General features: G+C 40.4%; 1 protein-coding gene and 1 non-coding gene across 5 annotated transcripts in view; both read right to left on the minus strand.

Annotated features, from left to right (window-relative positions):
* The window catches only part of sec62 (SEC62 homolog, preprotein translocation factor), a 37,541-nt gene that overhangs the window by 7,116 nt on the left and 4,531 nt on the right, over positions 1-25,894 (minus strand). For all 4 annotated transcript variants that reach the window (XM_060834594.1, XM_060834595.1, XM_060834593.1 and 1 more), the window contains exons 2-5: positions 15,466-15,574; positions 13,691-13,796; positions 12,549-12,750; positions 595-690 (exon numbers count right to left, since the gene is read on the minus strand). In XM_060834594.1, the coding sequence (XP_060690577.1) occupies positions 595-690; positions 12,549-12,750; positions 13,691-13,796; positions 15,466-15,574 (513 nt within the window). The remainder of the gene's footprint in view (positions 1-594; positions 691-12,548; positions 12,751-13,690; positions 13,797-15,465; positions 15,575-25,894) is intronic.
* On the minus strand, positions 17,150-17,231 carry trnal-uag (transfer RNA leucine (anticodon UAG)). Its single transcript has one exon. It is a non-coding gene; the product is annotated as a tRNA-Leu (tRNA).

Raw genomic sequence — 25,894 nt, forward strand, 5'->3', positions numbered from 1 at the left:
ACAGGATTTTTCTTTTGACATATAGCAAGCATGAAAGAAAACACCAGCGGACAGGTGACAAGTTCAGTGGAGAGAATTATCTGCTGATTCATGTTGGTAGGGAGAACATAGAGACACAATACAAGATAAAGGGCACAATTCACATGGTGCAAAAGAAGGGGAACTTTGGATATATCTATGCATATGTTAAGAAAGATTGACAGAAGTTAATAAAGCATCCAAAAACCTAGATTACATTAACAGGGACAGAACACAATTGCAATGAGTTTATATTGAACTTATAAACGTCACTCAGACAGTCACCCAAGGCTGGAATCAAACCCGGGTTCCTGGCACTGTAGTAGGCAGCAGTGCTGAGCACTGAGCTTTCGTGCTACCCTTTAGGTGACAATGCTGGAGCATGGAATGCTTCACTACTACAAGTGAATAAGGCAGAGATGACTGCAACTTTTAAAGATGGGTGTATAAAAGCACAGAAGTACAGGAGATAGTACAGGAGTAGAAATAGTTTTGTGTTGTGCTAACAAGAAGCTGTCAGATAGGATTAACTAAACAGTCATCCTCCAGGCCAAAAACTCAATGGAGTTTCTTTACCTCATTTCCATCAAGGAAAAGCTGATCATTGTGTGGTTCCAACTTAAATTTTCTTTTTGTCTCTTTCTTTTTCTTTGGTGTTCCTGGAGCTTCATCCTGTCAAAACAATCAGAAAGGAAGTTATTGACAGATAAAGATTAAGTGAGAATATCCTATGACTTTAGTATTCAAAGCATAGCAAAGTTTTCAGCATAGGACTACCTCAAAAAGTCTACGTTCACAAGTTTCCTTGTTCAGGTCAAGCAATGACCACTACACTACCGATATCCACTGCTAGAGCCGCAGTTTAAACCCACTTTATATTTATGGAGAGACACAAACAATGCAACACATAACTGAGGAGTATCCTCTTTACAGAGAAGAAGGTGACTAATTGTCTTAAGAACCTAAGAACAAGCAGGAATGGGCAACTCAGTGTTTTGATCCTGCTCTGACAATTATCACAATCATGAATAATCTAATCCCATGCTAAACCCCACCCTTCTTGTTCATTGCTCATAACCCTCCAACACACCTCACTAAAATCTGTCTATCTCCTCCTCAAATTTCTTCATGGCCCTGGTATCCACCACACTCTGGGGTAGTGAATTTCACAAATTCACAACCTTTTGAAAGAAGCAATTTTTCCTCATCTCTGTTTTACATCTATCACCCCTAAGCCAAAAACAATGACCTTTTGATGCTCCACGTCAACTTTTTAAATTCACTTGAGCATTGTATATAGCTCAAATAGATCGCTCATTCTTCTGAACGGGAGCATACAGGTCCCTTAGCAGTGGTCAGGATGTGGGACAGAACGTCAACCGAGATAGAAAAGTTACGTATGAAAGGCACTACTACAATTATTATGGAGGGACTTCAATATGCAGCTGAACGGGGAAAATTTAGCTGGTAGCTGATCATAACAAGAGGGATTATTTAATATCTACAAGATAGGTTTTTTTTGGAGCAGCGTGTGGTACAGCCTACTAGGGAACAGGCAGTTCTAGATTTGGTAAACATGTGATGAAGCAGGCTTGATTAGACAGCTTAAGGTAAAGGACCCAGAGGGGGCAGAAACCATATAATAGAACTGACCCTGCAGTTTGAGGGGGAGAAGTTGGAATCATATGTAATAGTATTACAATTAAGTAAAAGTAACTGCAAAGAAAGAAAAGGAGCTGACTAGAGTTGATCAAAAGAGGAACTGAGCAGGGAAAATGGAGCAGCACTGGCAGGAGTTTCTAGGGGTATTCAACAGGCATAGTAGAGATTCATCTCAAGGAAGAACCATCATACCAAAGGGAGGATGAGGCAACCATAGCTGACAAGGGAAGTCAGGGATTTCATAAAAGCAGAAGAAAAAACCTTACAATGAGGGGAGGATTAGTGGGAAGCCAGAGGATTGGAAAGCCTTCAAAAACGAGAGAATAACTACAGCAGTGGTAAGGGGGAATATGAATAAAAATGTGGGTAAATTAACTACCAATATAAAAGATTGCAAGATTTATAAAAAGAGAGGCCAAAGGGAACACTGGTCCACTAGAAATTAAGGCTGGAGAAGTAGTAATGAGGAACAAAGAAATTGTGGAGGAGTGGAGGAACTGCATCTCTCTTTACAGTGGAAGACACCTGTAGCATATCAGAACTTGAAGAGAGTTGGGGCAGAGAGATGAGTGTTGGCCACCACTAAGAAGGTGCTGGGAAGCTGAAAGTTCTAAAGGTGGATAAATTATCAACTGGATGACTACACCCCAAGGTTCCGATGAAGATATTGGTGGTGATCTTGCAGGAATCACTGGAGTAAGGGAGAGTCCCAGAACACTGGAAAATGGATAACGTAATAATACCCCTGTTAAGAGAAAGAAATCACAGGCCAGTTAGCCTGATCTCAGTCATTTGTAAGATTTGAGAGTCCATTATTAAGGATGAGATTGCATAATACTTTGAGGTGGCAGGGTGGCTAAGTGGTTAACACTGCTGCCTTATAGCGTCAGGGACCTGGGTTCGATTCCAGCCTCGGATGACTGTCTGTGTGGAGTTTGCATGTTCAGATGAGGCGATGGAGAGTTACAGAGTAGCTAGGAAGGATTTAAAGAGAGAGTTAAGAACAGCAAGGAGGGGTCCTGAACAGTCTTTATCAGATAGAATGAAGGAGAACCCGAAAGCTTTCAATAGATATGTGAGAAATAAAAGGATGACTAGGATAGGAATAGGGCCTGTCAAAGACAGAAATGGGAAGTTGTATGTGGACCTTGTGGAGATCGGAGAGGTGCTAAACAAACATTTCTCATCTGTTTTCACTCAGGAAAAGGAGAATATTGGAAAGGAGAAAACTGAGGTACAGGCTATTAGACTTGAAAGGATTGAGATTAGTCAGGAGGAAGTGTTATCAATTCTAGAAGGTGTGAAAGTAGCTAAGTCCCCTGGGCCAGATGGGATTTTTCTCAGAATTCTCTGGGAAGCTAGGGAAGAGATGGCAGAGCCTTTGGCTTTGATCTCCGAGTTGTCATTGTCTACAGGTTTAGTACCAGAGGACTGGAAGTTTGCAACGGTTGTGCCCTTGTTCAAGGAGGGCAGTAGAGACGACCAGGTCATTATAAACCACTGAGCCTTATGTTTGTTGTATGAAAAGTTTTGGAAAGGATTATAAAAGATAGAATTTATAATCATCTAGCAAGCAACAAATTGATTGGAAATAGTCAACATGGATTCATGAAAGGCAGGTTGTGTCTCACAAACCGCATTGAGTTTTTTGAGAAGGTGACCAAGCATGTGGATGAGGGTAGGGCAGTTGACGTGGTATACATGGACTTTGATAAGGTTCCACATGGTAGGCTATTGGAGAAAATGCAGAGGCATGGGATTGAAGGTGATTTAGCAGTTTGGATTAGAAACTGGCTTTCTTTAAGAAGGCAATGAGTGGTGGTTGATGGAAAATATTCTGCCTGGAGCCTGGTTACTAGTGGTGTTTTGGGACCACTGCTGTTTGTCATTTTTATAAACGACTTGGACACAGGCATAGGTGGATGGGTTAGTAAGTTTGCAGATGATATTAAAGTCGGTGGAGTGATGGACAGTGTGTAAGAATGTTGCAGGTAGACATGGATAAACTGCAGAATTGGGCTGATAGGTGACAAATTGAGTTCAAAAAAGGTGGCCGATAAATGTGAGGTGATGCACTTTGGGAAGATTAACAGGAAGTCAGAGTACTGGGTCGATGGAAAGATTGTTGGTGGTGTGGATGTGCAGAGGGATCTTGGTGTCCATGTACATAGATCCCTGAAAGTTGCCATCCAGGTTGATAGTGCTGTTAAGTCGGCAGACAGTGTGTTCGGTTTTATTGGTAGAGGGATTGAGTTCCAGAGCCGTGATGTCACGCTGCAACTATACAAAACACTAGTGCAGCATCACTTGGCATATTGTGTGCAGTTCTGGTTGCCCCATTATAGGAAGGATGTGGAAACATTGGAAACGGTGAAGAGGAGTTTTACCAGGATGTTGTCTGGTCTGGAGGAAAGGCTGAGGGAATGGGTCTGTTTTCACTGCAGAGAAGGCGGTTAAGAGGGGATTTGTTAGAGACGTAGAAGATGATCAGAGGATTAGATAGAGTGGAGAGTGAGAGTCTTTTTTGTAGGAAGATGATGTCTGCTTGTATTAGGGGGCATAGCTGCAAATTGAGGGGTGATAGATTTAAGACAGATGTCAGAGGCAGGTTCTTTACTCAGAGCGTGGTATGGGTGTGGAATGCCCTGCCTGCCAATGTAGTTACCTCAGCCTCATTAAGGGCATTTATATAGCCCTTGGATAAGTATATGGATGATGTTCACAGGTCAGCAAAATATCAAGGGCTGAAGTGCCTGTTCTGCACTGGATTCTACACACAGTCTGCATGAGTTTCCCCTAGCCGCTCTGGTTTCCTCCCACAATCCAAAGATGTGCAGGTTAGGTAAATTGGCCAGAGTGTTCAGGGATGTGTAGGTTAAGTGCATTAGCCAGGGGTAAATATAGAAAAATAGGGTATGGGAATGGGTCTGGGTGGGTTACTTTTCAGAAGGTTGGTGTGGACTTGTTGGGCCGAAGGGCCTGTTTTCACACTGTAGATATTCAGTGAAAGTGCCTTGTAAAATAGGGCCAAGTCAGCATGACATCGTCAAGAGGAGATCATGCCCGACAAATCCATTAGAATTCTTTGTGGAAGTGATGAGCAAGTGGACTTGATCTATTTGGATTCCCAGATGGCCTTTGTCAAGGTGTAACACAGGAGGCTAATAAGAAAGACAAGAGCGCATGGTGTTAGGGGCAAGGTATAGACACTGTTAGAGGATTGGCTAATTGTCAGAAGACAGTAAGGTCATTTCCAGAATGGTAGCCAGTAACTAGTGGAGTTCCACAGGAGTCAGTGTTGGGCCCAAAACTATTTATGCTCTACATAAATGATCTGAAAGAAGGAACTAGGGGCATTGTTCCTAAGTTTGTAGATGACACAATGACAGGTGGAGAGATATATCACACTGAGAAAACAGTGAGGCCATAGAAGTACTTGGACAGGCAAGGAGAACGGGCAAAGAAGGGCAGATGGAATACAAATGTGGGAAAGTATGACGTTATGCACTTTGAGGAAGAACAGAAGAACAGACTATTTTCTAAATGGAGAAAGATTCCAGAAATCTGAAGCACAAAGGGATTTAGGAATCTTAGTTAGGATTCTCTAAAGGTTCATATGCAGGTTCAGTTGGCAGTTAGGAAGCCAAATGCAATGTTAGTATTAATTTTGATTAGGCTAAAATACAACAGCAGGGATGAACTGCTCAGGCAGTATAAGGCTATGGTCAGACCACATTTGCAATACTATGAGCAGCTTTGTGTCTCGTATCTAAGGATGGATGTGCTGACATTGGAGGGGGTCCACAGGAGGTTTGCAAGAATAATCTCAGAGATGAAGGGTTTGTGATGGGGAGCAATTGAGGACTCTGTTAGTAGCTGATGTGGATTAGAAGGCTGAGCAGATGAGGGAGGATCTCAGTGAAACTTACAGAATATTGAGAGGCCTGGATTGAGTGGATGTAGAGAAAATGTTTCCACTCGGAGAGACTTGGATCCAGGAGCACAGCCTCATAATGAAGGGACTACAGAACTGAGACGAGAAGGAATTTCTATAAGCAGTGGTGCTGAATCCATGAAACTCATTGTTGCAGGGAGCTATGGAGTCACTGAGTATCTTCAAGAGTGAGATAGATTAGTTCTTGATTATTAAGGGGATCAAGGGTTACGGGGAGAAGTCAGAGAATGGGGGTTGAGAAACATCAGCCATGATCAAATGGAAGAAGACTTGACAGTACAAATGGCCTAATTCTACTTCTAGGTCAGTCAGTCACAAATTTACAAGCTGTGTCAAAGGTGGCTCATAAGGCTGCTGCAGTACATCTCTCGATGTTACACACTGCAGCGTTGTGAAAAGGTGGAAGAGGAAGTGAATGTTTAAAGATGGAGGATAAAGTAACAGTTAAATGAGCTGCTTTACCCTGAACATGATGCAGCATTTTGCAACCATGTCTTTGGAGAGCTGGTCCAGTTATGTTTCTGGTTAATAATAACCCCAAGACGTTGGTTGTGGTGAATAGTGATGATGGAACTGGACAGGCTAAATGCAGGAAGTACGTTCCCGATGTTGGGGAAGTTCAAAACTAGGGGTTACAGTCTAAAAATGAGGGGTAAGCCATTTATGACTGAGATGAGGAAGAATTTCTTCGCAGTTATGGAATTCTCTTCTAAAGGAATTCTGGGCCGAATTTTAGTCTTAACTGTTTTCTTTTTCTTTTCACATAGCTAAAGAAGCTTTTATTATCCTCCTTTATAATTTAGGCCAGTTTCCCATCGTACCTCATTTTTCCTCCGCGTATTGCCTTTTTAGTTACCCTCTGTTGCACTTTAAATGTTTCACAATCCTCCAGCTTCCTGCTCATTTTTGCTATGTTATACTTCTCTTTGATCTTTATACAGTCCTTAACTTCCCTCGTCAGCCATGGCCGCTACTGCCTCCCCTTTGGAATTTTCTTGCTCTTTAGAATGAACCTTCTGCATTTTATCCAGAAATACCTACCATTGTTGTTCAACTGTCATCTCTAGTAGGGTATTAAACCATTGAACTTTGGCCAGCTCCTCCCTCATAGCTCCATAGTTCCCTTTGTTCAACTGCAATACTTCCGATTCTCCCTTCTCCCTCTCAAATTGCAGATTAAAATTTATCATATTATGGTCACTAACTCCTAATGGCTCCTTTACTTCGAGGACCCTATCAAATCCAGTTCATTGCACAGATCCAGAATTGCCATCTCCCTGGTAGGGTCCAGTACAAGCTGTTCTAAGAGTCCATCTCAGAAGCAGTCCACAAACTCCCTTTCTTGGGGTCCAGTACCATCATGATTCTCCTAGTCTACCTGCATGTTGAAATTCCCCATCACAATTGTAATACCTTTGCTACAGGTCAATTTCAACTCCTTATTCAATTTACACCCTACATCTAGACTACTGGTTGGGGGCCTGTAGATAACTCCTATTAGGGTCTTTCTACCCTAAGAATTTTTCAGTTCTATCCATACTGACTCTACATCTCCTGATACTATGTCCCTCCTCGCAAGGGACTGAATATCATTCCTCATCAACACAGCCACGCCACCCCCTGGGTGTCAGTCTGTCCTTTCAGTAGCATGTATAGCCTTCAATATTCATTTCCCAGGCCCTGTTCACTTGAAGCCACGTCTCAGTTATCCCCACAACATTGTACTTGCCAATTTCCAACTGAGCCTCAAGCTCATCCACCTTATTTCTTATGCTTTGTGCATTCATGTGATATTTTCAATTGGTTACTCCCTTCACCCTTCCTATCAATCCCTATTTCACTTGACCATACTGTATGATCCCTGCTTGACTTTTCTGCTCCGTTGATTCTGTTGTCTTTAACTTCTCTCATTCTCACTTTCCCTTTAATTTCCTTCTTGAATTTCCAATTTGTCCCCTCCCCTACTTAGTTTAAACACACCTGTGTTGCAGTGGCAAACCTACCTGCCAGAATGCTGGCCCCCCACCTATTAAGGTGCAACCTGTCCCTCTTATATAATTTATCCTTAACACAAAGCATACCCCAAGAATTTAAATCCTTGTTTTCTGCACCAGTTCCTCAGCCACACATTCAAGTCCATTATCTCCCTGTTCCTGCCCTTACATCCTTTCTTAAACAAAGGCACAATATTAGCCACTCTCCGGTTATCTGAAATCTCACCCGAAGTTGTAGATGATACCAATGTTTCTGTAAGGGGCTCCAGAATTTTCTCCCCAACTTCCCACAATGCCCTCAGATCCACTAGATCAGGTCCCAGAAATTTATCCACCTTTGTATTTTCTAAGACCTCCAGCATGACTACCTGTAATGTGTACTGTTTTCAAAACATCAATATTAATATATGAATTCTCTAGCCTCAATTTGTTTTCCGACAGTAAAAACTGATGTAAAAATATTCATTTAATGTCTCTTCCATCTCTTGAGGTTCAACACAAAAATTACCTCTTTGATCTTTAAGAGGTCATACTCTTCCCTCTCTCCCTGTTCTCCAGCTCTGAATGTACTTGTAGAAATGCTCTGGAACTTCCTCAACCTTTTCTGCCAAGAAATCTCATATTCCCTCTTTGCCTTCCTGATCGTCCCCTTAAGAATGCCCCTATACTCTTTATACTGGTCAACAGATTCATTTGAACCAAATTATCTATATCTAATATATGATATTTTTTATTCTTGACTAGAGTCTCAATATCATTATTCATCCATTGTTCCCCTATCGTACCAGCTTTACCTTTCACTCTGCTAGGAACATAATGACTGAATTCTCATTATCACACTTTTTAAATTCAATTTAGTTAAATTAAACAGAATTACAATATCCTATCAAAAATCAAAGGTGAGACAGAGATGACCCATTAAGATCCAGTGCTGAAACCAACACAGAAAATGCTAAAGAAACTCAGTAGGTCTTGCAGTATTGGTGGAGAGGGAAACAGCTCATGTTTTCAGCCTGATATAGAACTCTTTAGTAATGCCTTGAAAATATTAAACCTGCAGCGTCTCCATTTTTAAAATTGTTTTATAAGTTTAAGCTTCTAAATTTTATAATACCAATGCTATATTACTTTCATTCTAATAACATTTCAGTTTCTTAAAACAGCAAATAGTATCTTTTATTTGCTGTGGATTTTGATGCCTTTTTGTGATTAAAATAGAGGCTTTCTGCTGGCAAAATGGAAGCTGTCCTGCAGCTTGGATGGATTATTCCCCTTCTTTCCAGGTAAGTTTATGCTCTCTCATCTTTCATGGCCTAATACTCAAAACAAAGTGTCTGTTCCCAATTTTTAAATAATGTTATGGCTGTGGTCTTAATAAATCTTCCTTTCAAATCTGTTTATTTCTTTCTTGATTTTGTCAAAATCCTGAAATTCTTCTAACTTTCTCACAAGTCCTCTAAATTTCAAGTTGCTCTTTTATTAACTTAAATCTGATATTCATGTAGTTGCAGTTTTAACACACATATTTTCTGTTTTTTACTTTACTGTATCAGTCTTGCCTCATTATAGGGGTTTGATATAGTGGTGACATTTTTTTGGTCCCTTTCTTTCCCAACTAAGTCCATTGCACTGCAAAAGTGAAGATATTCCCCCCACTTTCCCACAGAAATGCTGAACTTTATTCCTGAAACACTAAAACTGTTGCTCCCCAATTAGAGCTTAAATTAGGACTGGACCTGCAGATCCTTTTTCTCTAATGATTCTCTGAGAAAAGTGACTAGCTTTTTTTTTGAAAAAACACTGCACTGTTACCCACATTATCTTTCTTATGCCTCTCACCAGATCAGAAATGAAGACTTTAGCCTGAACTGTTGCCATTTCTTCCATGGGTTGTCTGTTTCCTCTGCTCAACTGCTTCCAGCTGCTGACTGTATGTTCTTAAAGCAGTAAACTCACTTGTCACTGGACTTGAGATGTTAACAATTTTTTCTCCACAGACTTGCAGAGTTTCTCCAACAATTTCTGTTTTTATTGTAGTTTTCCACTTCTGTTACATTGAAATACTTAAGCAGTAATTCCAAATGTTGATCACCATGTTGCATATCTGTCAAACCAACAAATGGCAGCTTGTGGTTCAGTTTGAGAATCTATCACCAATCCTTGTTTACTTACTGGGTCTAAGGACCTGTTTGCTTAAAATGGCAGAGGATGAACCACTTGTGAATCTTAACAAGAGGAGGAATGTCTTAAAGATGTAGTTTATTGCAGGATATCGGTAAGAAAAAGTCATAGCTACTTTTTCGAAATTATATACCTGACCACCATCAAGATCTAGAGCTCTACTCTTTGTTCTGCACTCAGGACTATTTGATGTCATAAAATTAGACGGAACCAAATGCAATCTCTAAAAGTAACTCTTTCAAACTCAATACCATATGCAAAAATCCACAGGCTGGGCCTAAAGCATTTCTTGTATCCAATGCTTTCAACCACTTTTATCAATATCATGCTGAGTGAATTGAATTGGTTAAAGACAGGCTGGAGCACTTGCAACTGTCTTTTGCAGTGATGTGGACTCCCCCCCCCATCATTGTGGGAGAGAATACTTATGAAGCATCCCACCTGGTTAATTATTTAATTCTTCACCAACATGCATACCTGCATTTGACAGGACTGTACAGCTCAGACAAATTTGTTAATTGAGAGATGGCTTTGTTCTATCACAGTCATTCTGTTATCAGTTTGCATGTGGTGCTGTGCTATAACTTCTCCAGGTTAGTATGTTATTTTGGTTAAGAAAGACACTGCTCTTGGCACATGATCCTGCATTCTTCATTGAATCAGGATTGAACCACTTGATGGTAACAGCAGAGTGGAAGGCACGCTAAGAGAGAAGTTTTCAGATTGTGGCTGAACGCAGATCTGCTGTTGACGGCTGAAAGAACCTCATGGATAACGAGTTTTGAGTTGCTGGATCTGTTTAAAATCAAATATCTTCAGTGTGGTGGTAATGCCATACAACATGGTAGAAGATATCCTTTGTCTTCACAACAACTGTACAGTGGTCACTCCTCCCAATACCTCATGAGCAGAATCATCTGTGACAGGCAGATTGGTGACAGTGTGATCAAGTATGCTTTTCCTCCTGTTGATTCCCCCACTATCCTCTGCAGACTGTTTGCCAGTTATGCCCTTTGGGACTCAGCAATCTCAACTGATGGTGGTGCTATTAAATTGCAATCACATTCAGCTGCAATATATTTTGCACTCATCCACAGTATTTCTTCCAAATTTAACATGGAAGAACACTGGTTCATCCACTGAGCGAGAGCGATAAGTGGTAATCCACAAGGTTTCCTTGACCATGTTCATTTGACCTAATGGCATCTGGAGTCGACTCTGAGGATTGCCAGAGTCTTTTAGCTGCATATTTTTGAACTACCAATTCTAGTCCAATTGAATGGTGGAAACTAAGGCTGAGTGGTATTATTCTGAGAATATGATTATGTCAAGTTACTGCTTGACTAGACTGCAGGACAGCTTTCACAATTTTTTCTCATGTGATATTAATGAGAAGACCTTCAGCAGGTTCCTTCGTTGTTTCCATTGCTAGGTTGACATTGGATGGTCCATCAGTTTTCTTTTAACGTTTCTATCGTGGTTTTGTTTAACTAAGTGGATTAGGTTGCTTCAGAGGGCAGTTAAGAATCAACCTACATCCTAGCTATAAAACCCTTAAAGAAAGGCCGGTGAAGCTTTATTGCCAGAGGATTTGAGTACAGAGTAGCCTTGACAAATTGGATGTGGAAAATTTGTTTCCTCTTGTGGGTCAATCCAGAACTAAGGGACAATGATTGAAATCAGGGGGTTGTCCTTTTAGGACAGAGATTAGGAGAAATTTTCTGAGGGTAGAGAGATTTTGGAACACACTGCCTCAGAAGGTGGAGGTGGCAGTGGTCAGTAAATAATTTTAAGACAGACTTAGATAGATTCTTTTTAGGCAAGGGAATCAAAGGTTATCAGGGGTAGCTGAGAATGTGGAACTTGAAACACAAACAGGTCAGCCATGAACTTATTGAATGGTGCAGCAGACCAAGTGCCAAATGGTCCAGTTGTATAGTGGCTTGGTTAGGTTGCACCTGGAAGTACTATGCACAGTTTCGGTCTCTACCTCGGAAAAGATTTTATTGCCATACAAGCAGTGCAAATTAATGAACAAGACTTGTTCCTGGGATGGTGGAACTGTCCCACGAAGACACAATGGACAAACTGAGCCTGCATTCTCTAGTTTTGAACAATGATGGTGATCTAACTAAAATTTACAAAATACTTAAAAAAGAGAGAGACAGGGTTAGTGCACGTAAGACATTTCATTTGGTTGGTGAGTTTTGAACCACAGAACACAATTTAAAAATAAGAGGGTTGTCACTTAGATCTGCGATTAAGATTGTTTTTTATTCAGAGGATTGTGAATCTTTGAAATTCTCTACTGGAGGACTGTGGAAGTTCAGACTGAGTATGTTTATGTATGCTTAAGTTGACATTGACATATTTCTGACGACCAGTGGTATATAATGTAACAGGGGTGAGGTGGGTGAAAAGCTAATAAAATGTTCTATCTGCCATGATAATATTGAATGGCAGGGAGGCTCAATGATCTACTCTGTTCTTAAGGTTGGGAATTCTCTCAAACTTCTCTATCTCACTTTCCCAGTTTTAATCAGTTCCTAAAATGTTTTTGATCAAGATCAATTGTCATAATATTTCTTAAATATGGTTGCGTCAAATTTTGCATGACGATGCTGCCGTGAAACATTTTGAGATGCTTTATTAAGTTGAGGTGCAATACAAATACACTCATGTGGCAAAAGGATTTCTGTCACGCTTTGTACATTTCACTCAGCAATCAAGTCTCTTACCTTTTTCTCCTTCTTAGTTTCTTCCTTTTCACTGTCTTTTTTCTTCTCTTTCTTACTCTTCTCATCTTTTGAGACTTCTTTCTTGCTCTTCTTTTCCTCGTCCTTACTGCTGTCGTTTTTTCCTTTCTCTTTTTTGATCTCTTTCTCAGACTTCTTTTTCATCACTTTCAATGCGCGGTGGAAGAACTGCTTCTTCAGAAGCCTGTCGACATCAGACAATAAAAATATATATTTTGGTCATTGCAAAAATATCTATTTTCCTCCTTTTCTCTGCTGATGCTTATTCTTGCCCAGGGAAGGTTGTGGACATACCTACTGCCATCTGGCAACTCAATTTGCTGATTAACATATCCCTCAACCAATGACACAAAAACAAATTAATCTGATCATTATCCCATTGCTGCTTGTGGAAACTTGTCAGCAAATTACTTGCTGTGTTTCACACATTCTAACAGTGACCAGACCTTAGAATTCACTGGTTGTAAAACATTCTGGGTCATCATGAGCTTAGGAAAGGTAGCATACATATCAAAGCCTTCTCATTACTAAATTTCCACTGCAAAATTCTTTCAGAGAAATTCTGGAATCATGCTGCTATTTCTGTGACCATTTTTATCAAGCTGAGAAATGGTTTTGTCACTCCGTGTTATGGATGCAATCATATATTGTTACTTAATATACATGAATAAATATTCTAACCATTTATTAGGTAAGATGTTAAATAAATATGCATAAATGGGAACAGACTGGAAAGCACACTGCTGTAGAGTGCAACCAGGATCATCTAACCATTATAGCAATGGCTTGCAGTGTTCTAGTTATAAGCCAGCAGTATTGAGGGCCAGCCTAGGTTAGATATTGGGATGACCAAGCTTACCACTGGTTCTACCTTTTAAACAGTAATCATGGAGCTACAATTCTCCAAGTGACTCTGCTTGCTAACATGGCATACAAAGCCAAGTGCTAGAAAATTGGATCAGAATAGTTGGGTGGTTGTTTTTGACTGGATGCAGACTCAATGAGCCAAAGGCTTTTATAATTCCAACCACATTTCAATATCGCCTGCTGATTTAAGGAGGCGCAATGAAATGAACAAGAGGAAACAGAGTTTGCAAATTTAGCACTTACAAACTTCCACTCACCTGTTGCAGTAGTCAACTACTGATTCTCGAGTTGTAAAGACTGCTTCCTCTCCTTTCTTTGATTTTGCCCATTTTGAATCCAGCAAGCAGTCCACTGCTTTGGAAGCTGAAAGGCGATGACAACATTAGCACTGCACTTATAGCACAAACAGGCCATTCCGTCTAAGCTGGTGATTTGAGTGTCCTTCTATCCCTTTTCTTCTTTCCCTTCTCCCTCATGTAATTAACAATAGATAAGGAATGTTGCTGAAGAAATGGTAAAAGGTTTTGTTCTGCCTTAATTATAGAGGACGTAAAAAACATTCCAATAATAGCTATAAATGAGATGTCAAGATAAATGGGGAGAGGACAGGTGTATGGCTTTAAGATTAGAGTATTAGTCATGATCATGCTGAATGGCAGAGTGGGCTTGATGGGCCTATTTGCCTACTCCTGCTCTATTTGCTATGTTTTTATGGATAGCCTTGACAAATTGAATGTGGAAAAGATGTTTCCTCTTGTGGGTCAATCCAGAACTAAGGGGCAATGATTGAAGTTAGGGACTGCCCTTTTAAGACAGAGATTAGGAGAAGTTTTCTAAGGGTTGAGAGATTTTGGAACACACTGCCAAAAAGAGGTGGAGGCGGCAAGGGTCAGTAAATAGGTTTTAGACAGACTTAGATAGATTCTTGTTAGGCAAGGGAACCAAAGGTTATCAGGGTAGTTGAGAATGTGGAACTTGAAACACAAACAGGTCAGCCATGAACTTACTGAATGGTGCAGCTGACCAAGTGCCAAAAGGTCTACTTCTGCGCGCATTTCAGGTGGTCAAATGCTTGTTGGTGTCAAAATCTCCACATGGCAATAAATTTAAATTTCACAGACTACAAATTAAACATTCACAAAAAAGAAAGGTTTTCAAATGGAATTAGTTTCTGCAAAAGATCATAAACTTGTGAAGAAATGGTGATGCATGAGACAAGTGGAGATGGGCTAAAAAGAAGAGTGGGATTGAGGAGTATAGTGAAAAGTTAGAAAGGTAAAGTAACATTCAAGAGAATGCACAGGCTTGTCAAATTTAAGTCTTTGCTTCGGAGTACAGCCTTTTTCTTCCCCCCAAGTGCTGGAATACCTTATCCACAACTGTCCTTAAAAGAGGCTGAAGTTTTCAAGACTGACATCAAAAGATTTTGGTTTGGCAAAGGTACCAGGAGCTAGGGTAGATAATTGTAAATGGATATCAATTGAGTAACTTTGACCAGATGTTCTGGGTGCAAACATAGGCACTAACAGGCTACATTACCTCTAATCTGTGTGAACCTCCGAGATCGGTGCGGGGTAACAACTTCCGAAACTTGAAGCTAATGCTGGTAACAATATTGGCATGCAAATCGCTTGAGCTGAAAATGTGGTGCTGGAAAAGCGCAGCAGGTCAGGCAGCATCCAAGGAACAGGAAATTCAAAGTTTCAGGCATAAGCCCTTCATCAGGAATGAAGGGCTTATGCCCGAAACGTCGAATTTCCTGTTCCTTGGATGCTGCCCGACCTGCTGCGCTTTTCCAGCAACACATTTTCAGCTCTGATACTCCAGCATCTGCAGACCTCACTTTCTCCATGCAAATCGCTTGATCCTTGGAGCAGCTGTCGGATGCACTCATCGCTAATTTTTATCTAATATGCACACACATGTGCATGCATATGAACCAACATAGGCACAACACAAGCATATGTACAAATATATATACATGCATTTGGTACTTGCATAAATTATTTTAATTTTGGCACTGTGATCTTACCAATGAAATAATCAACTCTGTGGCCCATCATGGTGGTCGACTTAGTTGGGCAATTGAAGCGCAAGTACTTGGCCACTGCTTTCTCCTCTTTAGTTGGCTCTCCAACCTCCTAAAATACAAAAGACAATAGCACACAATAAGTGCATTCAAACACAATACAGTTTTTAAATTGGAACTGCTCCTTCCAAGTACTGATCACTACAAGCATCAGAGTAGAGATTAAAATGGACCCTAACCAACAAATTCACTGAATAATATGTACAACTCAATACAGGGCCTGAGCAGCATAAGGTCAGTGCAGCACACACTGTAACAGTCTAATTTAGTTCTTTATGAGAGATATTTTAACAGAGGCTTTAGAATAATTGCTCGGTATTTCAAGAATTTTCACTAAGATTGTAACGGTCATAAACTGCGCAATATGGGAACTAAATAAAATATTTAGTTAGTGACCTTTATGGTAGAAAATTGTGCAGGTTATGACCTGTTGATAGCATGCACACATCCAATCAGGCTACAAAGTGATTGAAAATGTCATTAGCAGCTACTCAATAACAACCTGCTCACTAGTGTCCATTCTGTATTCTGCCAAGGAACATTTAGCTCCATGCCCTAGTCTAACCAGGCATTTATGTTTTTCAACTTGTCACGTGGTCACATGCTCCACATTCTCACCACTATCAGGATAAAGAACTTTCTCCTGAATTTCTGCTTGCATTCCTTAATTGACTATCTTATTTATGGTCCCTAGTTATAAACACCACTAAAAATGGAAGGATCTAAAAGCATGGAAGAGTTTGATAGAATAAAGACAAATTAAGTTAAAAAGCATGGTCATAAGTCTACAAAAGCATACTATTTGAGTCACTCCCTGAAATAACTTTTTCAAGAAAAGAATTGTTAGAAATTCATCAACTTTGACATTTTCAATGGCATTTCTACAGAATTAGAATTCCTACAGTGTGGAAAGAGGCCTTTTGGCCCATCAAGTCCACACCGACCATCCGAAAAGTAATCTACCCAGACCCATTCCCCTCTTACAGTGGAACCTTGATTATCGGAATATCGGATTATCTGAAGGAGATCTAGAGGTCCCGATAGAAACATTTCATCAAAGATGTGTTTCCAACAGTGATCGCGTCTCTTGTTTACAGTGATTAAACAGGCACCGTCTCCAAATGACTGATCTCCCGCCCTTTCTCTCTCCCCACACTTTCTCTGGAGTTCTAGAGGGGTGTACCCTAAACCCAGATAATATCTTCAACATCGTCCTGTACCGGGTGAAGGTGGAACCTGTCAAAACGCTGCAGTAAAAAGGTGTGTGCGGGTGTGTGTGTCTGTGTGCGCGCGCTATTTGGAGACTTACCCCACAAAAGCAGCAGCAGCAGTTGGTGTACAGTCCGGCTGCCCTGGAGAGGGGCAGGGGACAGGATTGAACGGGTTTGGAAAGCGGTGTTGGATGGGGGTGCCGGCCAATTCACCTAACCTGTATATCTTTGGATTGTGGGAGGAAACTGGAGCACCCGGAGGAAACCCACGCATACACAGGGAGAATGTGCAAATTCCACACAGTAAGTCACCCGAGGCTGGATTCGAACCTGGATCCCTGGCACTGTGAGGTAGCAGTAGTAACCACTGAGCCACCATGCTGCCCAATCCACTGGACCTACTTCACCCATGACTCTGGTAGCGGTGGCATTCGAACCCACGACTCAAGAGAGACTGGAACCTAAATCCAGCGCCTTAGACCACCTGGCCACACTACCTCAGTATTTAAATTGGACATAATTTAAACTGAACAATGTTTCAAAGTCCATATTTTCCTGAAAAAAATCAAATTATTAGGCTGTAATTAACTAAAATGATATTTGAAGCTGATGATTTATTCAGTTATCCTTTAATTATATTATTTAAGGAGACCGGACATGAAACCTGCATATTACTGTCAATAATACTCCCAGATAGAGCTATGGAATATATAATATTTGTAAATGTGACTGACAGTTAACTTGCTCCTTGCTGGTTACTTTTCCACCTGCTGATAAAGGATTCTTTCTGGATGTGCTAAATCCTAACAATGAGGCTCAAAATGATTGGTAGCAAATGTGTTGATTGGAGGCACAGGATTGCAGTCAGCAGATGCATTCAAATCACCTGACAATTTTTTAAAGCAATAAACTCCTGGCTTCTTGTAGTTCCAAAGTACAATCTGTTTCTATTATGTGCATATTCAAAGTCGTTAATGTTTACAGTACAAATTACATTTTTAAAAACGCAATAAGTGACTTTGAATAAAACCAAATGAATAGAAGTATCTAAATACAGGAATGGCATCTCCCTCAATGAGAAATAGTTTTGCTCTCAAACGACTAATGACCCATGAAAGAAATTTAATTTCTATTTGAACATATTTTATATCTTTTCCATCCAGGCAGCAACTTTCAACCAATTGATGCACTTGAGAACAACTTAGAAAGTGATGGTTCATTCTTCCTGTGGAAAACTAATCTAATAGATTGGTTCAGGCAGAAGATGACAAGTTCTGTTCAGTTCAGTTAAAATTGAGTCTTTGGCCTCCACTGTTGATTTAATTCCAGCACACTTATGTTGCACGTATTATTGTCAAGGAGATGGCTGATGGATATCTGGAACAAATTGTGACATTTTCCCCCTACTGGCTTCCAATAGCTGCAACATGCACTGGTGAGCTCAGAACAGCAATGTCTCACCACAAAAAAACTGCTTCAAAGCTGCTTCTTTCTCTGCACTTGATGCAATCATTTTGGAATTTGAGAAGCCATGACTTGCTCATTTCAACCCACAGTCCGTAATTTAAAGGCTGTTCTGAGAATCACATTTCAAATATCCAAGATCCTTCATTTAGAAGAAAATAAAATCCTATGCTGAGTTGACTAGTGGTTTAACTGTGCATCCTTTAGTTATTAGAATTTGGCAACCTGATTGCACCAGCTAAACAAAATCCCCAAAATATGTAAGGAATTCTTAGAGCACTTCACTTTATAAAACAATTTTCACTTAAGGAAACAAATAAGTTAATCATGAGCAACATTTAGCTATATGCGGAAGCTTGCCAGATGCAAACTAGCATGTTTTCTTCATTATATTACAATTATACTTTAATTGGTTGTGAATCAGAGTCATGCCAATGTGGGTTCATTTCGAGCACCTGTGAGATTATCATGAAGGACTCTCCTTCACAATCTCTCCCCTCACTTGAAGCATGATGACCCTCTGGTTAAACCACCATCAATTGTCTCTTTGTATTGACAGCAGCCTCATAGTCTGGTAGAACTACGGCGAATTTTATTACAGTTCAAATGTACTTAATTGGACTGAAGTCTGAGGAATTAGCTAAATTTGTGCAAGAAAGACTTTTCAGAGTTTGATAAAGTTTGAACACTAAGGACCACATGTAAAAAAAATTCTTACAATTTAATAACCCTTACTGTCAACATGCCGTTCATTACATACCAGATAGGATAATGATTAACAAAGGCTCTGCACTGCCACTGAGAATTCCACATAACTAGTGGCCTGGGAACGAAAAGCGAAAAGGCCTGAGGCTATTTAATCATAAAGGCAATTGAATTAAATTATTACATCTTATCTTAATCATGTTGCTAATGGCATGAATACTTGAAATTGGGTTGGGAGATACTTGGTGATAAATTTATATCCCTAACATTTATATATGAAAGAAATTTTAGTTTGAAATAATTAGTATTTCTGATGTCTCCCAATTTAAAACCTACCTTTTATATTATTTACATACCAGTGTGTTTTAGGTGATTTTAGGTGCTTTAACAATGGCATTAATATCTATCCTTAGGCAATAAACCTCAAACTTTGTGACCTGACTCAGACATTTACACTCTGCACTACAAAAAACATGACTAATGGACAATACTCTCGCTTCCAAGTCATGAGAATCTAACTCAAGGACTTGCGACAAAATAAACCAGTGTGCTATTCACAATTTACTGCAGAGAATACTTTGTGGACAGAATTGCAATTCCAAATTCCATTAGATTTCAAACATTATAATTGCATGCAAAATAGCTGGCTGGGAATGGCAGACTTAGTAAGGATTACAACATGAGACAATTGACTGACAGATATAACATGCCAACACTTAGGGAAAATGGTTTGGAGATATTACAACTGAAGTCATCAACTATATAAAATGTTGGTAACAACCTAGTTTTTGGTAACTTATTACAGACGAGCGATGAACGCTAAGGATTCCCCTGGTAGCAAGTATGCACTTGGAAGAATAAGGATTTTCTGGCAGAAGGTACTGCATCAGGTGAATAGGGTTCCTGATAACAAGAAATTGAATTTAAACATAAATTGACAATAGAGTCTTTGAGTCAGCAGCCAGATGCTCTGCAGTGCTGTCTGAAAATATGGCACAGGGTGCCATCCATAAAATGTTCTAATGACGACTGAATCAAATTTCAAATTGTCTTTCTAGACAAAGTTTTCTAGAATAATGCTAAGTGTTGACATGAAATAACAGGATCCAGTCTTCGTATTACATCATTCAAATTCTCTCTTGTAGTTCCTGGAGACACCTGTACGCTGGAGGAACCTACAACTTGCACAAGTAGAAGGATACATTTGCAAAGTTTCACTCTCCCCATTTTTCCCTCTCTCCAATTTTAGTTACCTCTTACAGCCTGTCAATTTTTCATAGCAATTGACCAGACTTGATTAGGTTAAATTGCAAAAGCCTTTGGTTGCGACAGATTGGCATTTCAGAAAATATTTCAGCTCACAGTTTATGGAAAACGTACAGTAAACAAACTCATCTTGCAATCTTGTCAGTTTTGTATGCAATATTAACAAACAAGAGTGTAGATGTACAGAACTTGCACTTAGTGCAATTGGAGCAGGCAGACAAAGACCCATCAACTCTACAAATCTTAGTGCAACTAAGTCTAAGTATGCCTGGAGGGATTTTGATAAAAATTACCAAGGTTTCCTTGTCACAAAATGTATATACACCAAAAAGTAATAAATTAGGACTCTGGACCAGCATTACATCTGCACTGAGCTCACAGTCCTGGATTAGTTTTTTTTAAATTAAAAAGAAAAGTCATATCAAAATCCAAAATGCAAGCTGAGATACAAATTTTAACCCCATTTTTAAACGTGGTACATGCAGCAGACTTCTGCTCCAATTAGTCACTTTGCTCTACTTGCTGTATGGGTTCTGTGCGAAGTGAGCGGATGCTCATTGCCAGATGACAGCAAAGAGGCCATCTAGTTTGTACTGAATCCGTAATTATCCTGGGGCAAACATAACTGACATGTCACTATCCAAGTCCCAAACATACAAAACATTGTATGCCCATTAACTTTGTAAGAAACAGTAGCAGTCGTCAATTAGATCATAGCTGATCTGATCCAGCCTGAGCTTCACCTTCCTGCCAGTATATCCATAACCATGAGAGCGGCACAGTGGCTCAGTGGTAAGCACTGCTGCCTCACAGCACCAGGGACCTGTGTTCAATTCCCATCTCTGTGTGGAGTTTGCACATTCTCCCCATATCTGTGTGGGTTTCCTCCGGGTGCTCCGGTTTCCTCCCACAGTCCAAAGAAGTGCAGGTTAGGTGAATTGGCTATGCTAAATTGCCCACAGTGTTAAGTGCATTAGTCAGGGGTAAATGTAGGGGAATGGGTCTGGGTGTGTTGCGCTTCCGAGGGTCGGTGTGGGCTTGTTGGGCCGAAGGGCCTGTTTCCACACTGTAGGGAATCTAATCAAAACCTCATCTCCACTGTTAAGCAACAATCTGACTAACTTAGTTTGAATATATTCAGTGTCCCCAGTCTCCACTGCTCACTGAGGGAGAGATATTCAAATGCTGATGACCCACTGAGAAAATACAATCCTCTTCATCTGTCTAAAATGGGACAGCCCTTATCGATTCTGTCATGGACAGATGTATCTGTGGCAAGCAGATTTGGAAAGATTGAGTCAAGTATGCTTTTCCCTCTTGTTGGTTTCACTATCACTTGCTGGTTCCACTACCACTTGCTGCTCAATCAGTGCAACAGCTAAGGACCGGCTCAGACAGTAGTGGTGCTGCTGAGCCACTCTTTGTAGTGGACATTGACGTCTCCCCCCACCAGAGTACATTATGTGTCCTTGCCACCCTCTGTGTTTTCTCCACGTGTTGTTCTCAAGAGCAGTTAGGGATGTGCAACAACACTGTTGAAGCCATGTGCATCCCTTGAATGCTTAAAGTCTTAATGACAATCCAGATAGTGACTAGCGACAAGATTACAATCCTGAAGGTGAGTAAATGCCCATAAAGATGTAAAACATGCAGCCTCCATTCTGAAGTTCAGGTTGTTTTCCAAACTGTTTCTGCAACAGCGCATACACTTAGTATGTTAGACACAGGAGGAGGAATGATACTGCGGACTAAATGCACTAGCAACAAGTGTCCAGATAATGATGGCTGGAGACATTGTTAAAAAATCACCAAGTTTCATCGGTGAGCAAAATTACCATTAACTGTCCATAAACCGTTTGTGTGGGGGAAGAAATTACTTGACCAGAAAAAAACAGGATAACAGTTACTAAACCAGCAGGGAGAGATGTATGTATGTGTGGGATGTGGGTATTACTGCTAAAGCTACATTTAATGTTTATGCAGAGTAGTCTAAGAGTTCAGAGTGTTACAGAAGGCTAAACCAGTGCGCAGTTGGAACAATGAACAGGTCAAACTTGGATGGAATGCAAAATTTGAATTTCATGATAAAAAGGCAATATACATATTTTGCTCATCAATCTCCAAATTACCTTAACCATAACCACTACTGTACTTAAACATCAAGATACTACCATATTCAAGAATTTTAACCTATACGACTGTACACTATGTATTTTCCCAGTGACCGTACTTGGTCATTGGTGCTATTTGCCATCCGTACCAGCACGTAGTACTTCGGAAAGGTTCTTTGTCAATAACACACTTCTGCTGTTGTATCATCTTGTGGCTATTGAAGGATTAATGGTACAGAATATGTCACCGTAGATTATCAGAAATCCGGAATCAAGTCTCACCTGTTCTAGAGGTGTGAGACAAAATCTCTGAAAAGATTGATTAGAAAATAACCTGCACTGTTCTCACTGAGGCAGTGGTAACCTCCACACCGCTGAGCCAGGAGGTTTGGCTTCAGCTCCCACTTCAGGATCTGATGGTCATAGAGGTGAACAGATCGATTAAAATTATTATGTGTGAATTCATATCATTCACATGATAAGGATTTCCAACCGCACATCACCACTTACTACTGATGCAAATCTCAAACCACTGTAAAAGCGAGAACAAGTTGAAGTGGTCAATGCAATTGGAAACGTAACCCTCTGAGTCATTGAGGCGGTGTAGAAATATATTTGCTCATCAGGTACAGAGAGTCGCTGTCTCAAGAGGACTTTAACATATTGAAGTGATTTTATTAACACATTCATTTCATGGACACTGGCACATGCTCAAATCTCCAGAAACAGTATTGTCCCCGTGCGGTTGACTCATTTTAACATGAAACCCCTTTGAACAGTTATTTCAAAACTAGAATTATGATAGTCAAAAACACAATGGGGTTTTTAGCATGATCTTTAAAGCAAAAGAACACCTGCCAAATTATAGCAACATCAAAATGCTTACAGGAGCAATCATTTTCATCACTTTCAGCTCTCTCTTGCATGGATAAAAACTCTTAATTGTCACAATACTTTAACATTACCCTCTCTCTCATAACAGAGAGTTTGGAAGGACAAAGCCTGGTATTGGGCATTTCAATTCATTGTGATGCCTCCACGTTTTACAAGTTTTGAATAATTCTGTAGATCTGTTGGGCATGTCCCTAGTTTCACAGCTTAGCCTCTTGCAAACAACTTCAATTGATGTAACATAAGAAAATAGTCAAAGCGGTTCATGGTAGGGATTCTCAAACAAAATTTGACACCAAACTAAGTTCGGAGATATTTGGATAGCTAACCAACAGTTTGAACTAAAATTAGAAATTTCAGGACAGCATCTTAATGGAGAAATGTTAGGTTGGGAGACATAAACAGGGAATTCTAGAACTTATAGTTGTGGCATTTGAAAGCATGAAGTCAGGTATGAGCAAAGGGCCAAATTTGAAATGCACAGACCTGAGGATTATAGGACTTGAGAAGGTTAATCAAATGGAAAGGGGAGAGGCTACCAAGGGATTTAAATACAATGAAAAGTTTAAAATTGAGGCAACTTATTTAGGCCAGTGAGTAAAGGAATGATGGGTGAATGGAACTGGGTGTGATAGGAAACAACAACATTTTCTCAGAAGCCACAGACATCCTTCAGGCAACCAGATCAGCAAAATGAGTTTAAGCAACAGGAAGCGTCCGTTGGCTGCCTTTACAAATCACTCAGCTGTTGCACTTCTCAGTTTAATGGAGTAAGAGCTGAAAATGTGTTGCTGGAAAAGCGCAGCAGGTCAGGCAGCATCCAAGGAGCAGGAGAATCGACGTTTCGGGCATGAGCCCTTCCTGAAACGTCGATTCTCCTGCTCCTTGGATGCTGCCTGACCTGCTGCACTTTTCCAGCAACACATTTTCAGCTCTGATCTCCAGCATCTGCAGTCCTCACTTTCTCCTCTTTTGAGTAAGACCAAATTTGCATTATAGATCAGTTAAGTACTTGCAATTTAGCAAATGAAAACATACCATCTATGACCTTAGTTGTCTTGTATGCTTATTTGTCTTATATACCAAACTACAATGTCTCCTAATTTGGCAATGACTTCACATTTGAAGCTGTCATTTTCCTCACCCTCCCCACTTGTAACCTTCAGCACTCTTACAATCTTCTGAGGGCGCTTTGCTCCTTCAATTTTAATGTCTGTGCATCCCCGATTTCTGGGCCTTAAACTCTGGGATTTTCTTCCTTAACGTCCTTGCCCCTCTCTCTCCACTTGAATACTTCTTTGAAAATCACCTCATTGACTGAAACTTTTGCTACTCATCCCAATATAATTGTTCTGAAGCTTGGCAATGTTTCTGCACCTGGTATATTAGTAGGCAATTTTAGGCACCTTACTTGAGGAGGGATAGAACATAGAACATAGAACATAGAAGGATACAGCGCAGTACAGGCCCTTCGGCCCTCGATGTTGCGCCGACCGAGTCCTACCTAACCTATACTAGCCCAATAACTTCCAAATGCCTATCCAATGCCCGCTTAAATGAACATAAAGAAGGAGAGTTCACCACTGATACGGGCAGGGCATTCCATGAACTCACAACCCGCTGTGTGAAGAATCTACCCCTAACATCTGTCCTATACCTACCACCCCTTAATTTAAAGCTATGTCCCCTAGTAACACCTGACTCCATTAGCGGTAAAAGGTTCTTAGTATCTACCCTATCTAAACCCCTAATCATCTTATACACTTCTATCAGATCTCCCCTAAACCTTCTTTTCTCCAATGAGAACAGCCCCAAGTGCCTCAGCCTTTCCTCATACGATCTTCCTACCATTCCAGGCAACATCCTGGTAAACCTCCTCTGCACTCGTTCTAAAGCTTCCACATCCTTCCTATAGTATGGCGACCAAAACTGCACACAATACTCCAGATGAGGCCTCACCAGAGTCTTATACAACTGCAACATGACCTCAGGACTCCGGAACTCAATTCCTCTGCCAATAAAGCCCAGTACACCATATGCCTTCCTCACAGCACTATTTACCTGGGTGGCAACTTTCAGAGATCTGTGTACATAGACACCAAGATCCCTCTGCTCATCCACACTACCAAGTAGCCTACCATTAGCCCAGTAATCCATCATCTTGTTATTCCTACCAAAGTGAACGACTTCGCATAGTTGTAGTTGTATTGAAGGCTGTTCAGAAGAGGTTCACTGGATAAATTCCAGAGGCGACCGGCTTGTCTTATGAAGAGAGCTTGAGCAATTTAGGACTATACTTTCTGGGGTTTAGAAGTATGAGGGGAGATCTAATTGACGTAGTTAAGATGCTGAAGCAGATCGACAAAGTAGGAGGAGAAAAGATGTTTCCTCCTGTGGGGCAATCTAGGATGAGAGTCATAGTTTCAGGATAAAGGTCAGAAGGCAAAATAGAGACAAGGAGAAATTACTTCTCTCAAGGGGTCATAAATCACTCGTGTGGAGCATGGTAAATTTAAAGGACAGTTAGACAGATTCTCAATTAGTAATGGTTTGAAGGGTTATGGAGGGCAGGCAGGTAAGTGGAGTCAAGGCCAAGATAAAATCAACCATGATTATATCAAATGGCACAGCAGGGGGCTGAATTACCTTCTCCTGTTCCTAGTTGTTAAGTTTCTTCTAATGTTTTACTATTTTAAATGATGCTATTTAATTGCATCTATTGCA

This window comes from Hemiscyllium ocellatum, chromosome 13, assembly GCF_020745735.1.
Source record: "Hemiscyllium ocellatum isolate sHemOce1 chromosome 13, sHemOce1.pat.X.cur, whole genome shotgun sequence".
Classification (NCBI taxonomy): Eukaryota; Metazoa; Chordata; class Chondrichthyes; order Orectolobiformes; family Hemiscylliidae; genus Hemiscyllium; species Hemiscyllium ocellatum.